This window comes from Metarhizium robertsii, assembly GCF_000187425.2.
Source record: "Metarhizium robertsii ARSEF 23 chromosome Unknown MAA_Scf_1, whole genome shotgun sequence".
Lineage (NCBI taxonomy): Eukaryota > Fungi > Ascomycota > Sordariomycetes > Hypocreales > Clavicipitaceae > Metarhizium > Metarhizium robertsii.
Window position 1 is genome coordinate 1,076,498 of NW_011942149.1, and position 23,942 is coordinate 1,100,439.

Consider the following 23,942-nt stretch of genomic DNA (forward strand, 5'->3'; position numbering starts at 1 on the left):
CTCCTCACATTACTCTTGCTGACAAGGGGATAGTTATTCGTGGAATATACTTGAGCCAGAATACAAGCGTCGCGTGCGGCACCTTTTCTGCATACACAACATCAGATATACTAAGACTCATTCCATTATAGCATTATAGCTTTGCTAAGAGGTATCGAGGAGGCCTTATGCCTTGTCCAGTTCAACAATAAAAACACTCCCTGTAGAAACTCTTACTTTAACTACTAAATGTTCGACATATTGTTAGAATTGTTGACCCTAGAACTAGCCCTTAATGTTTGGTTAAACAACCTACGCCTATATTTATTTCCTTGGTGCATGGCATGAGCATTAAATTCAGCAATATATGCCCAATGCATGCTTCGTCTTAGTTTCTACCTAGGTCGAAATGACCATCCACTGTAACAGTCTAGACTTGGCTACCGCGATTCGCATAGCTACGAGATTTATAGTGTTTAGCTGCTGGGATCAGACTTGGAAGGTTTAAGACTCTTTTATAAAAGCACCCAGCTTTCCTCGACGCGGGCAGGGCCTATAGAAGGAGAATTGGCGCCTCCTTACTACAAAGCGAGCATTGACAGCAGCGAGACAACCTACCAAGACGGCCATCGAGTCGATGGGCGCTTCCAGTCCCGACGCCATCATCGCCTTCGCGTATCGTCAGCGACGGGGTCCCTTGTATAATCAGCGTGGCAACATCCGAGACCTCGGCCTCTTCAATGCCTTGATTCCCTCCACGGGTCGGGGCGTTCTAGCCGTTGCTTCGTTCGTCCAGGCGAGTGGCAGGCAGTCACAGCACCACAGAGGATATTCTCAGCATTAATTCCGCTTCGGGAACGAGGAGGAATCTCGACGATAAGTCCAATGTCGGCGCACCGGGCTGGCGAATGCGTCTTGTCAAGCTTGGAGGAGGTCGGGGCCGGCGATAACTCTTAGCCCCCGTGGTGCTGGCTGTCCTAATGTATAGGGAGAGAGTGTGCTTCGAGTGACGGTAAATCTGAAATTCATAAGTCAAGGAAACCATGGAAGGGGGCGATTTTGATCCCGCGTAGAGATTGCCACTCTGGCAAGACGCAAGACGTAAGACTGGGATCCAACAAGTGGTCGCCACCAACTCAACTTCTTTTATTTGCTCTCGAACCCTGCTCTTCTCGTACGGTATAGGTTTCTCCAGCTCTATATACGTTAATGTCATGCATTAAGTACTGTTTTTGACTGCTCCGAATAACTGTCTAGGTGCAGCTACATCTCCTACTCCTGCTCAGCAGAGTGCATTGGACACATTTGTCTCAGTCTTTTCTACTTACTTAAGCCCTAAGATTTCTATAATCCATGGTATGAGCAGCCTACAAAGTATAATTCTCTCTTGGCCACTCTAGACGCCTATACTGGCTGAATTTTCCTCCACAGTGTGGTATCTGTGGGCATCAAACTACAAGCTCTGTATTAATCCATTTAAGCAGGGGCATCTCTGCGCAACTTCAACTACACTGGCGGTGAAAATGGACAATGGCTAATTATGCTTCAGCAAGTGATAATCTTGCCAGTTCGGTCCCAAACAGTTCATCATCTTGACATGTCCTATAACGTAATACCCTGTTACTTGACTGAAAATAAAGCGCCAATTAAAACAAAACTCCCAGTAAATATCTTTCCATTTATAGATGGGTTGAGAAATCCGTCTAGTGTCTGCGGATGCCATATTCAGCTGGACTCCCGCACACCACGCGCCGCAAAGCTTAGTGCCACTTGAAACTCGAAATCGAATTGAAGTGCTACTCCCACACACATGAGATCAACGTTGTTCGTATATAGATATGCCTGGACACCTTCAAACCGCCTCTGACAAACGTATTGAAGGAGCATCTAATGCACAGAGTCTGACTTGGGGTGGAAAACGCAACGCTGCCTCACATCAATGCACTATAGTGACTGGGGACGGTTTTCAGACTTGTGACAGGATGTGTGGATTATGTTTCTTCGAAGTGAGGCAAGTGCATCGTCTAGCGGTTATGGGGAGTATTGTCGTAGTAGCTCGATGACACTCCAGTATCCCTTCTTGGCGGCCAACGACACCGGCGTCTGTCCTTTCTCATCTTTGGCCTTAATATTAGCGCCCTTCTCAAGGAGCAGCCTTACCACGGCCTCGTGCCCGTTCTCAGCGGCCCATAATAGCGGAGTCTGGCCGTAGTAGCTCATTCTAGTCTCAGTATCGGCGCCCTTCTCAAGGAGCAGCTTTACCACGGCCTTATGCCCGTTCTCAGCGGCCCACGATAGCGGCGTCGGTCCTTCCTTGCCCTCAATATCAGCGCCCTTCTCAAGGAGCAGCTTCACCACGGCCTCGTCCCCGTTCTCAGCGGCCCATAATAGCGGCGTCTGGCCGCGGTGGCTCTCTGTGGTCTCAGTATTAGCGCCCTTCTCAAGGAGCAGCTTCACCACGGCCTTGTGCCCGTTCTTAGCGGCCCACGATAGCGGCGTCCGTCGGTCTCTATCCCCGATGTCGATATCGGCGCCTCTAACAGCCAGCAGAAATGCAAGCATTATTACCTCTTCGCCATGCTCTGCGAGATAACTGAGAACCCCTCTTAGCCGTGAAAAAGTGAAGTCACGTCCGAAGTTGGATCGTTTGTTTCCATCCGGGTAATACTGTTCAAACAGGCTGTGAATAGGAGACATCGCTGGGTTGATTTCCACCTGGGCTTTTAACAGCGCCCGAGTTGCCGCGCCGCTATTGGTAGCTAGCGCCGCAAAAATTGGTGTGCCATAACGTTCATCTTGTACTTCAAAGCCCGCTAGGTTGGACGGGTGACGTCCGATGAGATTCGCCATATTATGCTCCGCTAATATATATAAAAGACTCGCATTTGTATGTCGGCGTACCTCGTGTCGTTCAAACAAGTTGTCAAGCTTAATCCAGTCAGCCTGCGGGAAGGTCTGAAGAAAACTTGTCTGGGCGATTCCACCGCCTTCTGCCGCATCCGCGTGGTATAAAACGTTTCGTACAGCGTACTCAAGCAATGGAAATGATGTATCTGCCGACTGGCGGAGCTCTGCAGCTTCCTGGGATGATGCTTTCGGAAGCGAGCTGCCGATATTTAAATGGGCAGCTATATCAAGGCTCATATACCTGAGGCAACACTGCTTTAGTCGTTCATGACTTTCTCCTTGAAAGTTTTCTCCAAAATCGGACCAAATCTCCCTTAACCCATTTTCTTTTAGAAGAAAATCCTTAACCGACTCGTGAATAAACTGAATTGTTGGGTTTTTAGATTTAGTGACTTCGGTAAGCCCTTTAGAGGAATCAAGGATGAAATTCTTCATAATAGATACTGTAATTTCATCAGGATTCCAGTCAGAAAGAGCCCCTGGTTCAATGCCAGACAGGATGGCAAAGTATAACTGTTCCGGCTTTAACGGCTGTCTCGAAAAGAGCACCCACTGAATACACAAAAGCAGTTCGTCCCTTTTATGGCAGTCCCGCGTTAAAATATCGCGAAACAGCTCGTGAAGGTCCCCAGGAATATCTCGGAGTATTTTTCGTAACTCATGAATGCGGCCTTTGTCATGCGCTTTGTTCAAGATTCCCACCACTAGGACAACCCACATAAAAACTCCAGATGCCTTTTCTTGCAGGTCAGCACGGATCTGCGCGGCAAGACGACTGTGTCCAATTGTCAACTCGCTGTCCACGTAGTTGACGATATCCTGGCCATGTCCTTCGTGTCCTTCGAGAATTAGGTTAAGTCCTCTCTTAATGGAAATGTGCGGGTAGTGCCTGCTTGAAAAGCAGACCCGAAAGCTAATACCGGCTGGCGTGGTTGTTTGGCTCAACGATTCAAAGAACGATATCATATCTCGGATTTGATCCTCATCACATTCATCCAAGGCGTCAATAAAACACATAAGGCCGGTCTCTCCAAGACCCTGCACGGCTTTTTCGAAAAGTGCTTTCAGCGATTCAACCCGCCATTGGTCATATCCACTGTCCCGAATTGCTGATGGGAGAGAATCAAGGACTTCCTGGAGTCCAGGCAGTCGGTCGAGAAGCTGTAGCAGTATAGACCGGTATAATCCAATTGTGGACTTCTCGAGATCACTTCCTCGCGCGTTGAAGAAAAAAGAGATGATAATCTTGCCCTTTGTCTTCTTCCGAGCATTAGCAAGAGCAAACTTCATTAATGTCGATTTCCCGGCCCCAGGCTTCCCTTTGATCCACAAAAACCCGAAATGTTCGTTGAACTTATTGGGGTCAAGCCAGTCAAGATATGCAGGCGTCTGTAGCAGCCATTTACAGGTCTTGGCATGAGCGTTCTTGATGGTCATCTGCCGGGCATCGATTTGGTCAAATCGCAGCGACTCCAGTAGCACACGTCTTTGCTCGTCATTGAGCGATTGATTCTCTCCTCTTCTGGGCCGTAATGAGATGCCACTTGATGTCCTGCGGAGATTCTCGGCGCTATTTGAAGGAATTTGACTGAGAAGATCCTTCGCATACGCAGCCGCTGCCATCGCTGCATACCCTTGCCACTCTTCATTCTTATGAGAATCTGAGTAGTCGCAGATACCCCGAATAATTAGACAAGGGAAGCTGCTCATTAATCCTGCCGCTTCCATTTCAAAACATAAAATATTCTTTTTTAATGCCAGTCTATCTCGAACCTGAGCGTTCTTCATTAACTGGTTCGCCGAAGCAATTAGTCCGTAGTGAATGTTCGGCGTGTCCCCGTCTCTGGTCCGTTCCGGACGAGATATTAACTTTGAGGGATCGTTACCACAGACTGCGGTACAACTTAAGCCACCGCTTACAGGATGGGTGAACTCGCATCGATACAACCTGTCGCTGCATGGGTCTGGTCGCTTATACTCCTGCTGCAATCTTGGTATCTTCTTGAGAGTGTTGTTAATGGCCTCTTTTAGCCGATGCCCATGCATCTCATGACGTGCCTTTATCCCACTTACTGCAGTTCGTAGGACGATTGGCGGCTGGTTTAGAAAACCCGTTGTGCGGAATTCCACGTCTTTCATCTGATCCTGAAGTATCTTGCCGAAGTCGTACTGGAACACACCACCTATCCCATCTCTGGGGTCACTAACCACAACGTCGCCAAGACGTATATCGTGCTTCTGGCTTGGCGCGCCGCCGCCGATGCCGACCATAAGGCCAATCTTGATATTGGGAAAGCTATGGAGCATATCTTTGGCCACAATAGCTGCAGAGGCAATGCCATACTCGCCGCTAGGTAAGACTGCAATGACGATATGGTGATTCCCCATACGACCCAGAGTGTAATGATTATGGTCATATGGGGACACAAATCTTGGTCCCTTGTGCGTTTCATCGAGGAAAGCTTGTGCGGCAACATACTCTGTGCTTAAGGCACAGATCCAACCAACTGTGTATTCATCGTTGTCCATGGCCTCCGGAGACACGCCGACCAGGGTTGGTGTCTGCGTATCTGCATAATCTGTATTCCTCCTCTTTACTGGGCCACATACGACTTCGCCATCACTCTCGGGCTCAAACGTTCGCTTCGGCATCATCTAATGGCGTTAATTATTGGTATGAAAGCAGGTCAATAAGTGAGGCCTCCGGGACAGATTATTCCGGTGAAGAATCGGGAACCGCTCGGTGTGTTGTCCGCGCTACCAAGACAAAGGTTGGAGTTGCAGCTTGCTATAGACGCCGCACGAAGGGCAATTCGACAGCGCAACTGGTCCCTCCAATGGGTGTCAGTAGGACGGCCGCATCTGTGCAAAGCTCAACGACAGAAGTCACGACGATATTGCTGCGTATTGCTCAACAGTGATTGAACAAATTAGGCAGAAATAAGGCCGGTCAGCAATCCGTCAATGATCAGCCATCTGCAGCGGCGCCCTACCTAGGTACTTGACACTGCCCGCTTACGTGCTGTTGAAGAAATATGCCTCGCCCAACAAACTCGTTCTCATGCAGGCGCCACGCTGTGTCGCCCACTCATCATCTTTCCTCTTGCACTGTTGACCGTGGACCGACTAATCGGCCACTCACGCTCATTCTGCCAGACTTTGAACGGGTTGATTGGCCCGTAGGTTGATGGACGCTGTCGAACGCCGATGGACGACGTATGTTGTCGGCGTCCTGTGTCGAGTCGCTGCTGACAGCAGCAACCGGGCCATTCAAGGTACCTATAGGTAGGTAGGGAGCTCAAATGCTGTTTATAGCATGCCCCGAAGGCAATAGAGTCAGAATCGAGAACTCGCATTCGCGTACGCGCTTTGCATGCTCCATGGCCGGCGTATTCGTGCTAACAACAAAGCCGTCAATAGATCATGTTCAGATGTCCTTGCTTCTCCTAGCCCAAGCCCTGAGCACGATGTCGCGACACGGCCACAGCCCACGACCATCTTCGTAACGCAAAGAGATCAGTGGCTTAGCCATTGGAGGCCATTGATTCACAGCCAGCACAGAAAAGGTGTTGATCTAGAGCACTGCATCTCGCCCGAGCCTTGTTCGAAGTCAATACGACGTGGGCAGTGGCGTGCAGAAGTCGAGTTGCATCAACAGGGGACCCACCGAGCAATGCAGGCAAGAAGTACCAGCCTGGACTGAGGGTATTTCATCAAATTAAATCAATTGATGGTCTAGGTACCAAGTAGTAGGCAGTTGTCGCGCCAGACTCCTATGCTACAATATGCTGCAGCAAGTTAGTGTGGTACTTCTATATTCGCAAATATATTCTTTCTCAGACTGTAGGGCCTACGGAGTCCGCCTCGAAGCACCTGTCCTCAACCGTGAAAAGAATGCTATTCGCGGCTGCGTATCACGTTCCCAGATATCTCAGATTGTAGGTTACAAAATACCAAGGGCTGGTCAACGGCCTCAATTCTTTCAGTCAAGTGGCTGGTAAAGATGAGGGACCACGACTCTTTACGCGAGCAAATGACAGCTATGAAAGGTGAACAAGATTTACATTGAAACTATATCGCTCTTTTACTCTTTCTAATCTAGTCTGCTTCACGCGCTGTTTATTTCAAAGTCACCAATTCCTCAGCGCTGGTCGGGTGGATGGCCACACAGCTGTCAAAGTCTGCCTTGGTGGCACCCATCTTGACAGCGACACCGAATCCCTGGAGCATCTCACCACTGCCCTGACCCATAATATGCAGGCCGACTACCCGCTCCTCAGGACCAGTAACAATTAATTTGTAGTTGGTTGGACCCTTGTGCTCGGGCTCCATCATGGCGTAGTACATGGCTGTAAAACCCGTCTTGTAGACCTTGATATTGTCCTTGCCGTATTTCTCGATAGCCTGAGATTCCGAGAGGCCAATGCTACCGACTTCGGGGTGTGCGAATACGACGGATGGAATGTTGCTGTAGTCGAGCTTTTGGGTGGAAAATTCCGCAGGTCCAAACAGGCGCTGCGCCAGTTTACGGCCAGCGGCGATGGCGACGGGGGTAAGCTCTACCTCTCCACTGACATCACCGAGGGCGTAGATATTCTCTACACTGCTGTTTTGGTACTCATCGACCTGAACATGACCACTTTCTGTCAGTTTGATGCCAGCTTCTTCCAAGCCAATATCCTTGGTCATGGGGGTTCGCCCAACGGCCCAGATAAGGTGGTCAACATCCGAAACGGAGCTCTCCTTTCCCTCGGCATCCTTGTAGGTGACGGTAAGCTTGCCGTTGGCGTTTTTCTCAATCTTGGTGGCCTGTGACTCCTTGTGCAGGTTAACCCCGAGTCTCTCGTACTCATTGGTAACCGTCTCCTGAATCATCGGGTCGAAATGGCGCAAGAAAGTTTTGCCGCGGATGAAAAGGTGGGTTTCCGTGCCAAGAGCGTTGAACATGCCCGCAAACTCAACGGCGATGTAGCCAGCTCCAACGATGGCAACCTTCTTGGGCCGCTTGTCAATGTCGAAGAATCCATCGCTGTTGATGCCCAGCTCCGCACCGGGAATCTGTGGGGGGGAGCTCGGGCGGCCGCCGACGGCGATGAGAATCTTCTTGGCATTGACGACAACTTTGCTACCGTCGTCTAACGTAACCTCGACTTGGTTCTTGGACAGCAGCCGACCCCAGCCGTGCAGGTACTCGACCTTGTCGTTCCCAAGGTTGCGCTCGTATATGCCGTTCAGACGCTTAACGTAGGCATCACGCTTATTCTTGAAGGTGGTCCAGTCGAAAGGAGCGGTTTCTGTGACGGAAAAGCCATAAGACTTGGCCTCGTGAAGAGTCTCGGCGATGGCAGCGGCATTGTACGTAACCTTTTTGGGAACACATCTACACATCACGACAACACTAGTCAGCAAGAAATCCTCACATACAAAGTCTCGTACTTAGAAACAGACCCGGATTATCAACTTACCCAACGTTCACGCACGTCCCGCCGAGTCGGGCGGCTTCGACAACCATTGCCTTTGCGCCAAACTTGGAACTGGCCATGCGGGCCGAGCCAAGACCACCACTACCACCACCAAGCACAAGGTAATCCGTTTCCTTCGTTATGGGAGCCATTGTCGCAGACGATGTAGAGAGATGGCGGGACAAAGAAGCTATGCGATGCGGGGCAGCTCTTGAAGTGCGGGACAAGAGGGCGAGGGATTGCATGGACGACTAGGGCTATCTTGCATATGTGTAAAGGCTTTCCCAAGTCAGGATGAGCGAGCTCCCCTTTTATGTGAATGACGGAACGAACCGAGGGGAATGGTGGGTATTGGACCGCAATGACGTCTTTTATCCCGGATCAGAAGTATTTGAGTTATTCAGAACGAAAGAAGAATATGTATATGCGAGCTTGGCCGGAGAACCCGATCTAGCGCCGATTGACGGAAGATCCCTCAAGGTTGGCTGAGTAATCTGTGTCTGCGAGCAATGCAATGTGACGGGGGAGCGACTCTAGGCGTATGACGACTGAGCTGCAGCTTGAGGGTGGCGCAAAGAGACTACAAGCACCGTCTGGAATCACTGGATTTAGGCTAGATGGCATATATAATTCCGCACAATAGCTCGGGAATGATTTGAAATTCACCTTCGGATTCGACTGCGACCATGTCAAATCATTGGGATTGCGACATAAACGACGGGAAACCCCGGCCAATCATTGAGCTGGAGAGCACGCCTTGCTAATGGGGCCCCACAAACTCCGAGGACGAAGGAATTTCCAATTCTGACTCGGCATCGAGACGTGAGATTGTCAAACCAGGTGATGGGAGGTGCTGCTAATGAACATTCGGCTCATGTGCTCTGTATATTTCTCCCATTTTGTGCAGCATTTCAGAATTGCCGTGCATTCTCTCATCATTCGACATGTTCACAATGCAGTCAGGTCTGACGCCTCGTCTTTTCCGTTGCACCTGCAGCCACAGCCACGTTCCTGGAGTGCGCTTTCACCAGCCACACTTTGGTCGACCAACACCATGGGTTCCCCAACCGCTCGTCTCGGTGACAGCCACCGAATCACAGCTCTCCACCAGACTCCAGCCCCCCAGGCTGATCGCAGTCTCCCAATTCCAACCTGATTTAAGTTTCCTGGCTCCTGGCTTGCCTCTTCTCCATCATAGCGCTTCGACCCAACGGTCGTCCAACGTTGTTTGGCGCACATAGATTGCAAATCTTTGCCTTTGAACTCAACCGTCAGGAGCACCGAGACTGCACGGAGTACCAGACGAATCCATTCAGCCCAGCCACGGTGACGACGACAACCCAACAACTCCTCCCCTCCCAACCCTCATCATTGACCTCAAGCTCTTGGATCATCCATGCATCATAATGTCTGCTGACCTTGGCGCCGATTCTGGTATGCCGATTCCACTTCCTTGACTATTTTCAATTCTGATTGAAAACGGTCCAAGTTAACCTCAAAAGTGCCTGCAGCGCCGCCGAATCTCAACCTCTCCCCCGAAGAGAAGCGAGTCTATGCACAGCTATTTCGCCAAGCTGATGCAGAAGGCGCTGGATTTGTCACTGGCGATGCCGTCGTGGCGTTGGCTGAGAAAACAAGACTTCGGAATGATCAGTGCCAAACAGTTCGTCACCGGCTTCCCTAGTCTTCCGCCACATCCGACTAACGATTACCCTCTATCAGATATGGCAGATCGCGGACAGTGAGGACCGTGGTTTCCTCACGCCGACAGGCTTCAGCGTTTTTCTACGTTTGATCGGCCATGCTCAAGCCGGACGGGAACCGACAGCCGAACTAGCCCTCCAACAAGGCCCGATACCTCGATTCGAGGGCTTGTGGACATCGCCGGCGCTGGGTTCGCCCACCTCGTCAAGCCCAGCGCCGCTGCAAGCTCAAGCAAGTGGTGGCGCCGTCCGAATACCATACTTGACTCCGGACAAGGTGTCAGAATATGCTGCGATATTTGAGCGCCTGCCGCTGCAAGCTGGCAGACTTCACGTTGAACAGGCCAGACTGATCTTTGAGAAATTCGGGTTGCCCAAGGAAACGATAAGAGACTTTTGGACGCTCACGGGTATTGAGGAACGAGGGTTCTTTGTGCTCCCCGAATTCGCTATTGCTATGCATTTGTTTACCTGTATCAAGGCTGGTAGTTTACGTTCCATGCCCAAGGCCCTGCCGCCCGCTTTGTACGAGGCCGCCACTAGACGCGGTGCTGCACCCCGTCAATCCCCCAGTAACACCGGTATGGGACCGATACCAAGGCAGTTGAGCGGTTCCGCCCAGATGCGAGTAGGCAGCCCTCTTGGAAGGCCGCCAATCGCGCCGGCCGCAGCCGGTGGTGATTGGGCTGTGTCCGCTGCAGACAAGGCCAAATTCGATCAAATTTACGCTACTCTCGATAAAACCAATAAGGGGTATCTTAGTGGAGAGGAGGCTGGTCCATTCTTGAGGCAGTCTAACCTTCCGGAGGAAAAATTGGCCCAGATATGGGACCTTGCCAACTTCAACAATCAAGGCCAGCTTACTCGAGAAGGATTCGCTATCGCCATGTACTTTATTCGACAGCAGAGAAGCGGCGTTGGCGGTGATCTGCCCGAAACGCTGCCCGAGAGCCTCATTCCTCCCAGCGTCCGCAACCAGAGGCAGCCTCCTCCGTTCCCTGCGCCAGTAGCACGGCCTGCGCCTCCGCAGCCCAAATCCGCCATGGACGACTTGTTTGGGCTTGAATCGACTCCCAGCCCCGTGCCTGCGCCAGTACAAACTACCATGTCTACTGGGGGGTCGAATGCGAATGATCCATTTGCTGGCGGTTCAGCTATTCTGCCTCCATCGTCCCCTATCCGCCCGACCACCACCGGTACCACATTCAAGCCATTTGTGCCATCTTCAACATTTGGCAAGGGCTTGACCGGACCACTGTCTCAAGGGGATGTCCCCAAGCAGTCAGAAGATCTTTTGGAAGACAATGACCCGGAAGCCAGCAAGAACATCACCGGAGAGACGACCGAGTTGGCCAATTTGTCCAACCAAATTGGAACCCTCTCGAAGCAGATGCAGGATGTTCAAAGCAAACGAACCACAACCCAAGGCGAGCTTAATCAGACGAATTCTCAGAAACAAAACTTTGAGCAACGACTGGCGCAACTGCGAGCCCTGTACGAGAAGGAGGCCGAGGACACCCAGTCTCTAGAGAAACAGCTGAGAAAATCTCGTGCTGATACACAAAAGCTTCAGTCTGAGTGCATGACCCTCGAGGGAACATTCAGAGACGTTCAGTCTCAGCATCAACAACTTGCAGCCGCTTTGCAAGCGGACCAGCAGGAGAATGCAACCCTGCGAGAACGCATCCGGGTTGTCAACGGCGAGATTGCCAAGCTCAAACCCCAGATTGAGAAGCTCAAGTCGGACAGTCGCCAGCAGAAGGGTCTAGTTGCCATCAACAAGAAGCAGCTATCCACGACCGAGGGAGAACGAGACAAGCTTAAGAACGAAGCTGCCGAACTGGCCAAGGGAGGGGAAGATGCTGCCAGGCAGATGGACAGCAACTCACCTACCTCGGCAACTGCACAGGTTGCGAGCCCGGCCTTGTCGACTGTCAGCGATAACAACCCCTTCTTCAAGCGAACGGCAAGTACCGACATTATGGGTGCCTTTGCATCCCCTCCGACGAAACCATATGCCGACAAATCGCTTGATGATGTATTTGGTCCGTCATTCGGACCAGGGGCCAGCACGAGCACTCCTCCACCTGCCTTCCAGCAGCAGCAACACACTGGAACTTCTGCGGTCAGCGGAGCGTCCTTTCATACCGGCCGTTCCAGTCCCAGCATAAGCCGCCAAGGTACGATGAACATGGAACCTCCTGCGCCGCCCGCATCAAGGCAAATCAACTCTAGCTTCTTGCCGTTCCCCGACCACTCCGAATCTCTCTCTTCGTCTCGCCAGGTCTCGCCACCCGCTTCACGAGCCGAAGGCCTCTCTGCTGACAGCAATGGTGAGTCGGCCGCCGAAGAGGGGGAGAAGAGTGAGACACAAGGAGCAACGCCTACTGCCACTGAGGCACCGACAGTTTCGGTTACGGAAGCAGCATTGAAGGCGAAGGCCGAGGAAGCCACCGATTCGGCGCCGAAGCCAGATCCTTTTAGCAGTACCGATCAAGCAAAGGCTAAGGCAGATTTCGACAATGCTTTTGCCGCTTTTGCTGCCTCCGGCAAGGGCAAGGCCGCTGGTGAGTCGAATGTCGACAAATCCACTGATGCTTTTAACACTGAGTTCCCGCCCATTTCTGAGTTGGAGCGCGCCGATGAGTCTGAGTCGGAAAGCGAGCGAGGTGGTTTCGACGACGACTTTACTGCTGCTTCGCCTCCAAACAAAGGTGTCAATAAGAAGGATGCGGTGGCCACGGAGGCCACGGAGGCCAAGAAGACCGCCGCGGAAACGCCTGTAAATGTCGGCCCCGAAATCCCCGCTAAAGAACCTGTGGAGGATACCAATAAAAGGTAAGTAGTAATCGTTGTCTTAATCAACCAGAAAGTAGGAGTTCAACCAGTCACTAACTTGAGGTCCCTAGTTCCGAACAGCCATCATCACCTGCCACCGTCACCAACACATCCCAGCCGACTTTGACTGCTGATGACATCTTTGGAGCAGCTGCTCCGAACGCTATGCCCCAAAATACGAATGGGAAAACCGTGTTTGATGACCTGGATGACGACTTTGAGGGCTTAGAAGACGCCAAAGAAGGGTCTGCAGATGATGACTTTGCCAACATTTCTCGGGACGACTTCAATCCCGTGTTTGATAGCAGCCCGCCAGCCAGCCAAGCCAAGAGTGAGTCCACGGCGTTTGGCAATGAAAGCACATTCGACTTTGTGTCTCACAGCTCTGCAGCCGGTAGTACTACCCAGCAGAAGACTGCTGACTCTCATGACTGGGACGCCATCTTTGCTGGCCTGGACTCGCCTAGTAATCTCGCCCCTCCTGGCCCTGGCGGGGAGGCAGGTGGTGACAAGCACGCCGAGCGTCCAGAGCCTCCTGGCCGAGCCCTTACCGAGCAGGGCGTCCACGATGATCCCATCTTGAAGAGTCTCACCGACATGGGTTATTCTCGTTCAGACGCGGTGGCTGCTCTCGAAAAGTACGACTACAATTTGGAAAAGGTATAAAAATATTTGTCTCCGCGATTTCCTCGAGTAGGATAACTTGCTAACCAGTATTTTTTTTCTTCTTCTTCTTTGTCAGGCTGCCAACTATCTCGCAAGCAAGTCATAGAAGCCACCAGCCTGCATAGGCACTAGCAAGGCTATAACAGCCTCAACCAGGGAAGAAGAGGATATTTCGAACCACAGCATTTTAGGTGACGTCTTGGGGGCCCTGCCCCATGTTCTTTCTTTTGTTCCTAAAGCGACAGAGGGCCTAATGGCAAGGGCGGGACAGTACGCCCGAATGGATGGATAGGAGAAACATAGTTTTTAATTACCTGGACTTGGCCATGTTTCAAAGGCAAGATTCGAGTCCACTGTACGCTAGACAACGCATCTTCTTGGTAGAATCAGCAGTCTTACAGCATCCCGTCTCCGTGTCTTGTTTGAATAGTGAATTCCTCTAAATGCGACTAATCGTACATGGAAACAGCCCCTTGTGCTGTCATTGTCTGGCGTTTTCCTCATTGCCAGTCATCCTTCTCTCCCCGCGGCAAAAACCAGCGACGCCTCAAGTCACGCATCCATCGTCTCTACTTGACCTTGCTCATGATTGTCTCGGGCCCCCTTACGACGCCTATCTGCGCCGCCCTCGCCTTGACGGCATTCAGCATGCTCCTCTCGAAATCATCCCTCGACTTCAAGACGGTCTCGACCCACGAGATGTGCAGGTCCCAATAGGCCGCCTTGAAGGCGGCAAACTGGTCCGCCACGGCATCCTTGTCGCAGGTCAGCAGGCCGAGGAAGGGCTCCGTAACCCTCCACGTCTGCTTGATCGAGTTGCCGACGTCTGGGTTGGGCAGGTTGCTAAAGTACTCAAAGGCGGTGGAGATGTCGTTGAAGAGCTTGTCGCGGAAGGGGTCTGCGCGGCGAAACTTGGCGCCCCTGTTGCGCACGGAGAGCAGGTAGCGGACCAGCAGCTCGTCGGCAAAGATCTCGATGAAGATGTCGACGAGGGAGTGGTGCAGGACCTGGCGGTAGTCGCTGACATACTCCTCAAAAGTGACCACCATTTGCTTCATGGCCGTGTTGGCGTACCACTTGGGCGTGAAGAAGTCGGGCATGACGGCGCGGAAGTCGACGGCGAAGATGAGGTGCGCAAACTTGGTAATGCACCAGGTCGAGAAGTCGACGTACGAGTCGCGCAGAGCGTTGAGCTCCGACTCGCCGCGCTCGAGATACTGCGGCGTGACGTGGGGCTCGAAGTTTGTCCGGAAGGACGAGAGGTAGCCCAGGCGCGACTCCTCGTCGTTGTCGTCGATGCAGGCGATCTGGTCGTTGGCCGTGGCGACGAGCCAGTCCTGAAGGGCCTGGAAGCCCTCCAGCTCGGGGACCTTGCCGGTCTCGTAGCGCGACGCCTCATCCTCGAGCATGCGCTGCCACGACTGCTGGCGGGTGCGCAGGCGGAGGAACATGGCGTCTATCACGCCCTCTATCACGTCGGAGCGCTTCGAGTTGGCGCCCGCATCAATCTGCTCGCGGAGCATGCGCCAGAGGGCGATGAGGTTCTTGGTGCGGAAGTAGCCGTACTCGTCTTGGTCGAGGTTGGAGCCCTCGACGTTGCGCTCCGCAAAGTCCTTCTTTTCCTGGTTGAAGATGCGGTCCATCCACTCGTCGAGGAACTTGATGATGAGCTGGCGGAAGTCGCGGACGAGCTCGGCCTCGCGGTTGTCAATGACGTGGGGGGTGAGGTCTTCCTGGCTGTAGCCCATCTTGGCCATCTTTCGGTAGTACTTTTCAGGGAAGCTGATGATTTCGAGGTTGTGGGCAGATGTGGTTTCCGGATCTTCGATCATGCCGATGAGGAAGTCGTGCATGAGCTGGTGGTATATCTCGGCGTACGTTTTGCCAATCTTCCACTTCTTGGGCATGAGGGGCGTCATGCCGACCCGCACGGCGTTGAGGTCGTTGAAGTACCACTTCATAATCCCCTCGAGCTTCGAGGCGTCGTCTAGGAATTCTTCGCGGGACTGCTCGAGTTGCTGCTCAGCACCAAGCTTGATGGCCTGCAGAAACTTGTCCTTGTAGCCGCGGGCCTTCTTGGCGCCGTCTGTGATGCTCTGGAACCGGGCTGCCATTTCTTCGTGGTCCTTGAGCGCTTCTTGCAGGGCCAGGACGCGCTGGTCGCTCTTCTCTTCGGCCTCAATGACGACGGCAAACCGGACCACGAGCCCATTGTTTTCATTGATAACAAGGCTGATCAGGTCCATTGCCAAGAGACCGACATGCTCGTCAAACCAGTCAATCGTGTCGTCCAGCCTGGCAAAGTAGTCCTCCAGCGTCGACTCCAGCCCAGGGTCTTCCGCCCTATGTATCTGCTCCATGGCATCGTCTCGAATGTTCCTCAGCTGCGTCAGCTCGTAGTGGCACGGCAGCAAATTGGGCATGTTCTCCTGGTCGGCATCGTCCTGTCGTAGCATGTTCTCCACGACGGTCAGCCGATCGTTGAAGGTCTCCAGATCGCGTCTCATTGTTTCGACGGCAACAAAGTTTCTGTGGGCTTGGGACACCAGGTTTATGCTGGCAAAGTCCTTGATCATGTTTTGGGATTCGGAACAGAGGCGGTCAATCTTCATCATTTCTTCCTTGATGAGCTGGACTGTTTTTTGGCCGTCGCTCAGGCCCGTCATACCCGATTGGGTGGTTTCGAGCTGTTCGCGGAGACCATTCCGTAGTTGGCCGTCAACGGCTCCCTTTTTACGCGAGAATTCCAGCTTCAGCGCGGGGATCTTGTCGAGGTCGTCCGGATGCCGAAGCAGTTCGGACAGCTTGGGCACGGGGCCGTCATCCATGGTGGGCGGGGTAAGCGGACAGGCTGGCTCTATGCGATCATATCATGGTAGGAGAAAGTCTCTGCCAGAGTGTTTCTCCCAACAGTGTGGCTTATCGCAAGTTGGGCGCGAGGCCGGCGCGTAGTCGCCGAGGGTGGTGTAGTATTGTCGGATGCGATGTCGTTGGGACGAGAGCCAGGAGGCCGTTGGTGTTACGCCGCCTGCCCCCACACCAAAGCATCACAGTGGGGCACGTGTCAACATTGAAGTGTCAACTGGTCCAGGTCTGCAACTGGGTCTGGTTGCTGGAAAGTGGCACTGGCAATCGGCCATCGTTGATCCAAAAGCGAGTGCACCAGGTATTATGAAGGCCGCATATTCAATCAATTTTCTGAGCATGTAGCCCGCGATGCGATGCGCCGACCTAGTCTACAGCCCACATATCTTGGGTATCATGAACATCAGTCGGACTCACTATCCGACCCAGAGCTGCTCGTGTCATCGTCGTCATCCTCCTCTCCCAAGCTCTGCTCAGCTACAACCTCACCAGCCTCCAAACCGACTCCCTTAGACTCAGTCTCTTCATCCAGGCCGTCTTCTCCATCCTCATCAGTGCCCACTTCCCCTTCTTCGCGGTCCATTCTACCCTGTTTCCTACGCTTCGATGATGCCTGAAATTGTGTGTTTGATGGCCCATCCTTGCGTTTTGTCCTTTGCGTCTGCGGGGGAATCGAGTCCTTTGGTCCTAGGACAAATCTCGGAGGAAGTGTGTCTCCACGCTTGAGGACGTAGATGGTAGGAAACTCCAAGACCCGGGTATTGGCCAGAATATCGCGGAGGCAGTCCCCAGCCTCCAGCGCCGTAACTTGTGCAGGCATATCAGACCTTGCGAGAGGTCCCGCGAGGAAAAACTGAAATTGCTGTCGTTGGGCCTTCTCCTTCTCTGCAGGCCAGTCCTCGACGCGTCCCCCAGAAAATAACGTCCATTTCCCATCCACAGGATCCTGCATACAGTCCAAGCCAAGATTCCACCTCGAATCAGCCCAGCTCTGCACCTCCCAGGCCCGCATATGCCTTTCTTGCTTCCGCGATCCCGTCTCTGCACGAACCTTTTCTTCCAGCATCGCCGGGTATGCTTGAAAGAGCGGAACGTCATCCATGACCTTGCTCAATGACCTTGCAGTCTCCTTCTCTCCCCCGACCACCAGCCACTCAACCTGCCAGTTAATCCTCCCCGTCCTCCGGTTCAGCTTGGTGGAATTCTCCCTCTGCCTGGCCATTCCCAGCGGCGCACAAACAATCTGCACGTTCAGTCTCTTTAGTCTCTGCGCAAGCCCCTTTTCGAATGTCCTCCCCTTGGCCTCCCGCAAAACTCTCGTCACCAGCACTTTTCTCTTCCTCCCATCACGCCCCATCTTCCATCGAACTTGTTGGATCGTCAACGGCCGCAGCTCCGCCTGCTGCACGAGGCCTTTTTCCTCAACGAGCATCTTCTCGGAGCGCTCGACAGACACCTCAATGGCATGGAGAAAGTTGTAGTCATGGTCGACGCCGGCGGCGGTGCGCAACTTCGAACGTGGGACATAGGTTGTCGGGTCGCGTCGGCCGCTGCACTCGGACCAGGCTTTGTGTTTTTTGGCGCACGGCAGGGAACAGGTTTGAATGTTGCACCGGGGGCATTTGTATTTTGGGGTCGAGACGTGGCATATTGAGCAGAGGGATGTGAGAAGAGGGTCCGCCATGCTTGTAGGCGTTGTAGGTATGAAGGAGGAGATGAAGATTTTGCCAGCTTCGGTGATCGCTGCGATGTCACTTTCCGCCTCGGGGCTCTGCTTCTCCTTCGGCTTTTTTTTTTTTAGTCCTGTCGCTTCATGGGGCCACAACGACCCCCTGTCAAGAGGAGGGAAATTGTGGACTGCTTGCGGATTTCGGTGGCTTGACACTCAAATGTTGGGTCGCGGGACGTCACGCAGTGAATTGCTCGGTGGGCTTACACTTTTTGCTAGGTGCACTCACGCCCTACCTAGGACCTAGTTGTTAAGTAAGTAAATATATTTTTATATATTTTAAAATGAATAAATATATTAAATTATACATTATTTAAAATTTTAGGTAATACAACGCGAGCGCATCTAACAAAAAAAGTAAGCCCGCCGAGCAATTCACGTCACGCATGGCCCCCCAATGTCTCAGCTGAATCTTGCATTGCCTCACCTCGCCATCGAGCCGATCTCGGCTGTAACTAACATGGCCACTTCACCACTATGGCTTCATTCAAAAATTTGTCATAAATTGTTTGGCGTCTCGCTGAGAGGCTAACGTCATCATACCTGGCACAACTCAACACTGCCTATTGAGCCAAATATGCGTTTGTCTTGGAAAACCCAAGTGCCTCTGGCTATAGAGAAGATAAATACAAATAGGTCAGACTGCAAACTAGGGAAAATTCAGGCATTGCGAGGGAGAAAACGCCAAGGAAAGACCAAAAGTTTTTACAGCCTCCATCCAAGAAAGAAAATCCCAAAAATAGGTCAAGACGGAGTGACCAATATCCCGACTGTAGTGTCGTCAATATGAAATGAAGATACAAAAGTATAAAAAAATAAAATAAAATAAATAAAAAAAGTGCAGCAATACGCAATCGGATATAAGTGAATCACCATGTCAACAGTCGTCCAGATAAGTTAAAAAAATTGCGGTTAGCAACCTCGTAAGTAATCAGCATTGACAGAAGTTTGCCTGTCGTCTGCCTGTCGTCGGCTTCGTTGCTCCCATTAATCCCGAGGAGCCAGGTTCTTGTTGGGCACTAATAACCACCCCCTTCGTCATATCATTCCTCAAGCAGGTCGCTCTACTGTTTCTCACCGAGTGCCACTGGCCCCAAGAGCGCTGATTCTGGCACCAGATGGGCGATGCAAGAGCGACTCAGTGTGTTTGGCTACAACGCCGTTCTCATTGGTGGCGCCGCCGCCGCCCTCACTGCGGTTCTCCTCGTAGTCCTCCTCGTCGTCCTCGACAATCTTTGTGGGGATCTCGTCCTTCAAATTATACTGCTGGCTAGATCGCTCAGGTGTAGTAGTAGCCGAAGCAAAGGACATGGCAGTGCTGCTGCGGTTGGGGATCAGATCCGGAGTAGGAGGGATGCTGGACGTGCGTCCAGGCTGGAGGCGTCTCTCTTCGCCATTATCTGAGGTGGCAACAGAGCGGTCGTCATGGCCGTCCTCACTCTGAGTATTGGACAGGCCGCTGTGACGTCGGCTTGATCGGTACTCAGCATCGTGGGCCAGCTGCAGGCTCTCCACAGCGGCCTGGCACTGGTCAGCAATGTTGCGCACAATATGGGCTATAGCATCAGTCTTGTCTTTGAGGTGACGGTCGGCAACGTCAGCAAAGCTAGCCGCAGAGAGTCGCTTGCTGCGTGGAGATTTCAGTTGGCTCGTATTATCGTCGCCAGACGCGCCATCCGAGCTCCCCCGCTCATCACTCTCATAGCCTGCCTCAACCTCGGCAACCAGCTCGTCAGGCTTAGTGAGAGAATGAATGAGATGTTCCATGTGGTGGCTCTGGCCACCAATCAAACTCTGCAGATGCATCACCACACGGCGAGCTTCGTCACGTTGTCGCAAGAGAGTAGAATTGGTATGGCTGAGCTGGGCAAGCTCCTTCTTGTTCCTCTGTCTCTCGCGCTCAAGATCCTCGGCCATCTCCTGCTGGAGAACTAGAGCCATGAGAGCATCATCACGCTGCTTCTCAGTGCCGGTAAGACGTACAGACATGCGAGCATTATCATCCTTCTGTTGGTCAATGAGACCAGTAAGTCGGCGGTTCTCTCTCTTGTGTGTCTCAATCTTGACTTTGAGATCCTGTGTCTCCTTGGTAAGCTGTTCAGCGAAGGCCTGGAATTTGAGGAATTGCTGTTTCCAGCTCTCGAGCTCCTCGACAAGATAGTTGTTTCTCTTGTTGACCTTGCTGAGCTCTGTGTCCATGCGGCCCTTGAGATTGATGAAATCTTGCCAGGCTTCGAGAGCGTCACGAGAATACTGATTTCGCTCTCGAACAATTTCATTGAGATGTCTCATTGAAACTTTGGTCATGAGAGGCTTCTTCACAGAGCCGCCGAATACGGCCTTGATACCTGTATTGCGGCCCGTCTTCTCGCAGACATGGTCCATAACAGCCATAATCGCATCCTGGTTCCACCACTCAGGGTCCTGGATAGACTCAACTTCTCCGCGCATAACAATGATCTGACCAGCAGGGACCAGCTTGCCGCCGCCATACGCTGATCGAAGATGATGGGGAACGCCAGCGGGGGTGACGTCACCGTTGAGGGCCTGAGTCAGGCGAGTAACAAATTTGTTGCGCTGACCAGGAGTAAGCGCAGTAGGTGGACTAGATGTGAGAACAAAGTTGCGGTCCAGGTCAACAACCAAAGCGTCAGTAGGGGCAGTGAAGAGAGATCGACACTCGGCAGTCACACCCAAGATATAAGGACCGGGCTCTTGAACAAGCTCCTGTGCGTGGCGGGCGTGTACAACCGGGACGTAAAGACCGCTCCATTCGTAAACTCGGACGCAGTACCGCACTGTTTCGGCGGCAATTGTGAGCATGGCGGCATAGTGGCTCACAAAGATGATTCGTCGAGTCGGAGAAATGGCTGCCTCAATAACACCAACAATGTTGGGGATGGACAAGCAGTTGAAAAGCGGCCACATGGAAAAATTCTGGAACCCAGTAGGGGAGGAAGGGAATTGGTAGCAGAGAGCATAGTCCTTCATGTCAATGCGGACCAAGTCGTTCAGCCTAGGAGCCGGGAAGCTCAGAATACGCGAGACTTCCTCGGCGTGGAACAAGTTGGTAGCCTTATTCCAGTGAATCCACATGCCTCGCAGATAGTCGCCCAGGAGGTTATAAAGGGGGTAGCGGGATAGGAAGGACAGGCAGTAAGGGATCCAGTAAGTCTCGTCTGGGTTGTCGTAAAAGTCAGACTCGGTCCTCTTGCGCAGGTCCCGGATGGTCTCAGCCCTCTTTTCGTCGGCTCGAGACCAAACTCGGAGGCAGATGCCGTACAAGGTGTGAGAAGAGTCTTGCTGGAGCACAAAAGCGTGGTGAACGCAGTGGGGTTGGCTCCTGCCAGTGCAAATCTCAACATCGTGCGGAAAGCAAGCCTAGATAATCGTGTCAGATGTTTCTTACTCTTGACCACATAATTATGGGGTTCTTTTTTTTTTCCTTTCAATACTGACCCTCATAGCGGAATGGAGAGCGCGAGCAATCTCATTATCTTGCTCCAGACGAGGGCTGCTGCCGAGAATCTCAGGGAGCCAAAATTGACCAACAGCACCCTTCATATGGCCAATCTTGCCCTGAGCGGGAGCCGGCGCCTTCACCCATTGCGACGGTTCGCGGCCGACGCCGCACACCATATAGGCATGAGTAAGAGTCTTTGGTGTTCGCTGTTGAGGCTTCACGTTCAAAGTCGATGGAATTGGCTGCGTGATACGAGAGTGCAGTGACGAAGTCCGACTGGGAATAAGCATATCGGCGCCGGCCTGGTCGCGCGTGCTGGGCCGGCCATCACGGTCGCCAGTGCGAGGGCGGGTAAAAGAAGAATGGTTATTCAACGACGGAGCCATAACGGGCAATTCGTATCAAGGGTTGTCGTGATGGAATGCTCGTGTCGTAATCGACGCCCCTATTGAAATGTCTTTTGCACTCAACGTGGCGAAAGGATCAGAAGCGTGCAACTAGCCATTCGACGGGGAATGAATGATATTGGTAAAATTTTGTCGATTGTTGGACTCGGTGGAGGTCAACCCGCGAAGAAAAGAAAAATGAGCAAGGAAGGAGAATGAAGAACGAACAAAGAACAGCCTGGGTCGGAAAGAGGTCTCCGAGGACTCTTTCAGAGCCGATGAGGGTGAAGCAGACGGACAACCGGGACTGGCGAGACACGGAGAGTGTAGAAACTAGAGGAGAGACTGGGGACGAGCCTGTCTAAGATTTGGGGGGCATCCAGGACATGGGAGCTTCACAGCCGATCCAAACAGGTGAGCTCTTCCTCCAAAGACTGGACGGGAACCCACAATCGCAGGGCCGTTTGTACGATACGGAGACAAGAGAGCACTTGGACCTGGGTCTTTACCCACGGCCAAAAGGAGGGGAGCGAGCAAGATTTGAAATGGCCGGACATGGCGGACGCAGCAATTGAGCACAGAGCTCGAGGCTGCATGGGAGAGACAAGGATGCCGCACTTGAAGAGCCCACAGTTCGGGTGAGCCATGTCGGCGGTGCGTCGTGTAATGCGTCGTGAGTCGTCGAGGTCGATCAAAGGCGAGCAGGGTCGAGCAGGGTTGCATGGGGATCCCGTCAGGGGAAAGTGGGAAGGAGGAACGCCACTTGGAGAGTTGAGGCGTTTTGGCGTTGGAGAATGCAAAGTCCACCACCACTCTGTCCGTTCGAGGGGCCAATCCGGGCCAGCATAACCGTTGTCCCCAGCAGGATTTGAAGTACCTTGGTACCCGTCCTGGTGCGGCCCGTCTTCAACAAGGCAAAGTCCTCGGTACGCCGTTTCAGATTCTCGGCATGGCCCAGGCACCTGGGCTGACTGCACATGGCCAGGCCCGGACGGGGGGGGGCAGGAGCCAGACAAACCAGAACTGCCAGGCCGCGCCTTCCAACTTTAGACTGTTTCTTGTCCTGCAATACTCGGGGGCTCTGCTCTGCATACACCAAAGTTACTTGTGAAATTATTGAAACTTTGAGCACCAACATCCCCACCTCAAACGGCAGTTATCGCATCGTCGACCTTCTCTCTCCATTCAGCGTAATGCCAACCAGCTCGACACCTCGTATTGCACCTAAATTCTCCCTCGTTGTCGATGGGCCTGATGAACGGTGGGACGAGTTCTGCGCCGACCCGTGAGCATGCGCAGGGGCCCCCAGGCGCGGGCAATTGCGACCACCATGACCGCCAATAGATTACCGTGTTGTCCCGGCCAGGGAAATTGTCTCTGCTGGCACCAGGACTGAGAGAAGGGAGACAGGACCTCAAAACCCAGCCAGCCAGCCAGGAAAAAAAGATGCCCAGGGGGCTTCAACATTTCAGCCCACACCATTCATCCTCGTGCAACCTGTTGGGCTGCGCCGACAAAAGCAATGCTAGTCAGTCAGTCGACGGAGTACATACACCACAAACAAAGGGGGGCCGAGGAAAAGAACATGCTGCAGCATCTAGGGCCCAAAGAAACAACAATTAAAAAATCTTTCCTACAACCAGCACTAAGGCTAAGGTGCGGACGTTAATGCAAGGGGGTCCAAACGCCTGCTTCGTAAGCTTGGGCAGAGGGCAATATGCCAATCACGTCGTCCGTTGGGCTCACTGGCAAAATTGCTGGTACATTTTGTTTGTCTGCAAAGAAGAAGTCAACATGCCGAGGCTCTAATGCTTTTATTGCTAGGTCTCATCACCCGCTTGGCTACCAGTCACATATTACCATCACACTGGCTTGTATTAATTCCCACAAACGCCAACCTAGTCAAAGACGCCCGCCGTTAATGCCATAAAAACGTCACAGCGC

General features: G+C 52.6%; 6 protein-coding genes across 6 annotated transcripts; 1 reads left to right on the forward strand and 5 right to left on the reverse strand.

The window, feature by feature from the left end:
• Nucleotides 1–2,010: 2,010 nt before the first annotated feature.
• Nucleotides 2,011–5,538, reverse strand: MAA_08832 (Pfs, NB-ARC and Ankyrin domain protein; the record flags this gene model as incomplete). Its single annotated transcript, XM_007826830.1, has 1 exon — nt 2,011–5,538. One exon carries the CDS (start codon nt 5,536–5,538, stop codon nt 2,011–2,013), a length of 3,528 nt encoding a protein of 1,175 aa, XP_007825021.1.
• Nucleotides 5,539–7,005: 1,467 nt separating this feature from the next.
• Nucleotides 7,006–8,500, reverse strand: MAA_08831 (glutathione reductase; the record flags this gene model as incomplete). Its single annotated transcript, XM_007826829.1, has 2 exons — nt 7,006–8,266; nt 8,352–8,500. The coding sequence occupies 2 exons, from the start codon at nt 8,498–8,500 to the stop codon at nt 7,006–7,008; spliced, it is 1,410 nt and encodes a 469-aa protein (XP_007825020.1).
• Nucleotides 8,501–9,754: 1,254 nt separating this feature from the next.
• On the forward strand, nt 9,755–13,555 carry MAA_08830 (UBA/TS-N domain-containing protein; the record flags this gene model as incomplete). The annotated part of the gene is made up of 4 exons (XM_007826828.1): nt 9,755–9,782; nt 9,851–10,011; nt 10,071–12,889; nt 12,961–13,555. The coding sequence occupies 4 exons, from the start codon at nt 9,755–9,757 to the stop codon at nt 13,553–13,555; spliced, it is 3,603 nt and encodes a 1,200-aa protein (XP_007825019.1).
• Nucleotides 13,556–14,124: 569 nt separating this feature from the next.
• MAA_08829 (exocyst component) lies at nt 14,125–16,383 on the reverse strand (the record flags this gene model as incomplete). Its single annotated transcript, XM_007826827.1, has 1 exon — nt 14,125–16,383. One exon carries the CDS (start codon nt 16,381–16,383, stop codon nt 14,125–14,127), a length of 2,259 nt encoding a protein of 752 aa, XP_007825018.1.
• A 440-nt stretch (nt 16,384–16,823) lies between these two features.
• MAA_08828 (zinc finger domain-containing protein) lies at nt 16,824–18,104 on the reverse strand (the record flags this gene model as incomplete). Its single annotated transcript, XM_007826826.1, has 1 exon — nt 16,824–18,104. One exon carries the CDS (start codon nt 18,102–18,104, stop codon nt 16,824–16,826), a length of 1,281 nt encoding a protein of 426 aa, XP_007825017.1.
• A 1,119-nt stretch (nt 18,105–19,223) lies between these two features.
• Nucleotides 19,224–21,998, reverse strand: MAA_08827 (DENN domain-containing protein; the record flags this gene model as incomplete). The annotated part of the gene is made up of 2 exons (XM_007826825.1): nt 19,224–21,530; nt 21,609–21,998. 2 exons carry the CDS (start codon nt 21,996–21,998, stop codon nt 19,224–19,226), a joined length of 2,697 nt encoding a protein of 898 aa, XP_007825016.1.
• Between the last annotated feature and the right edge of the window lie 1,944 nt (nt 21,999–23,942).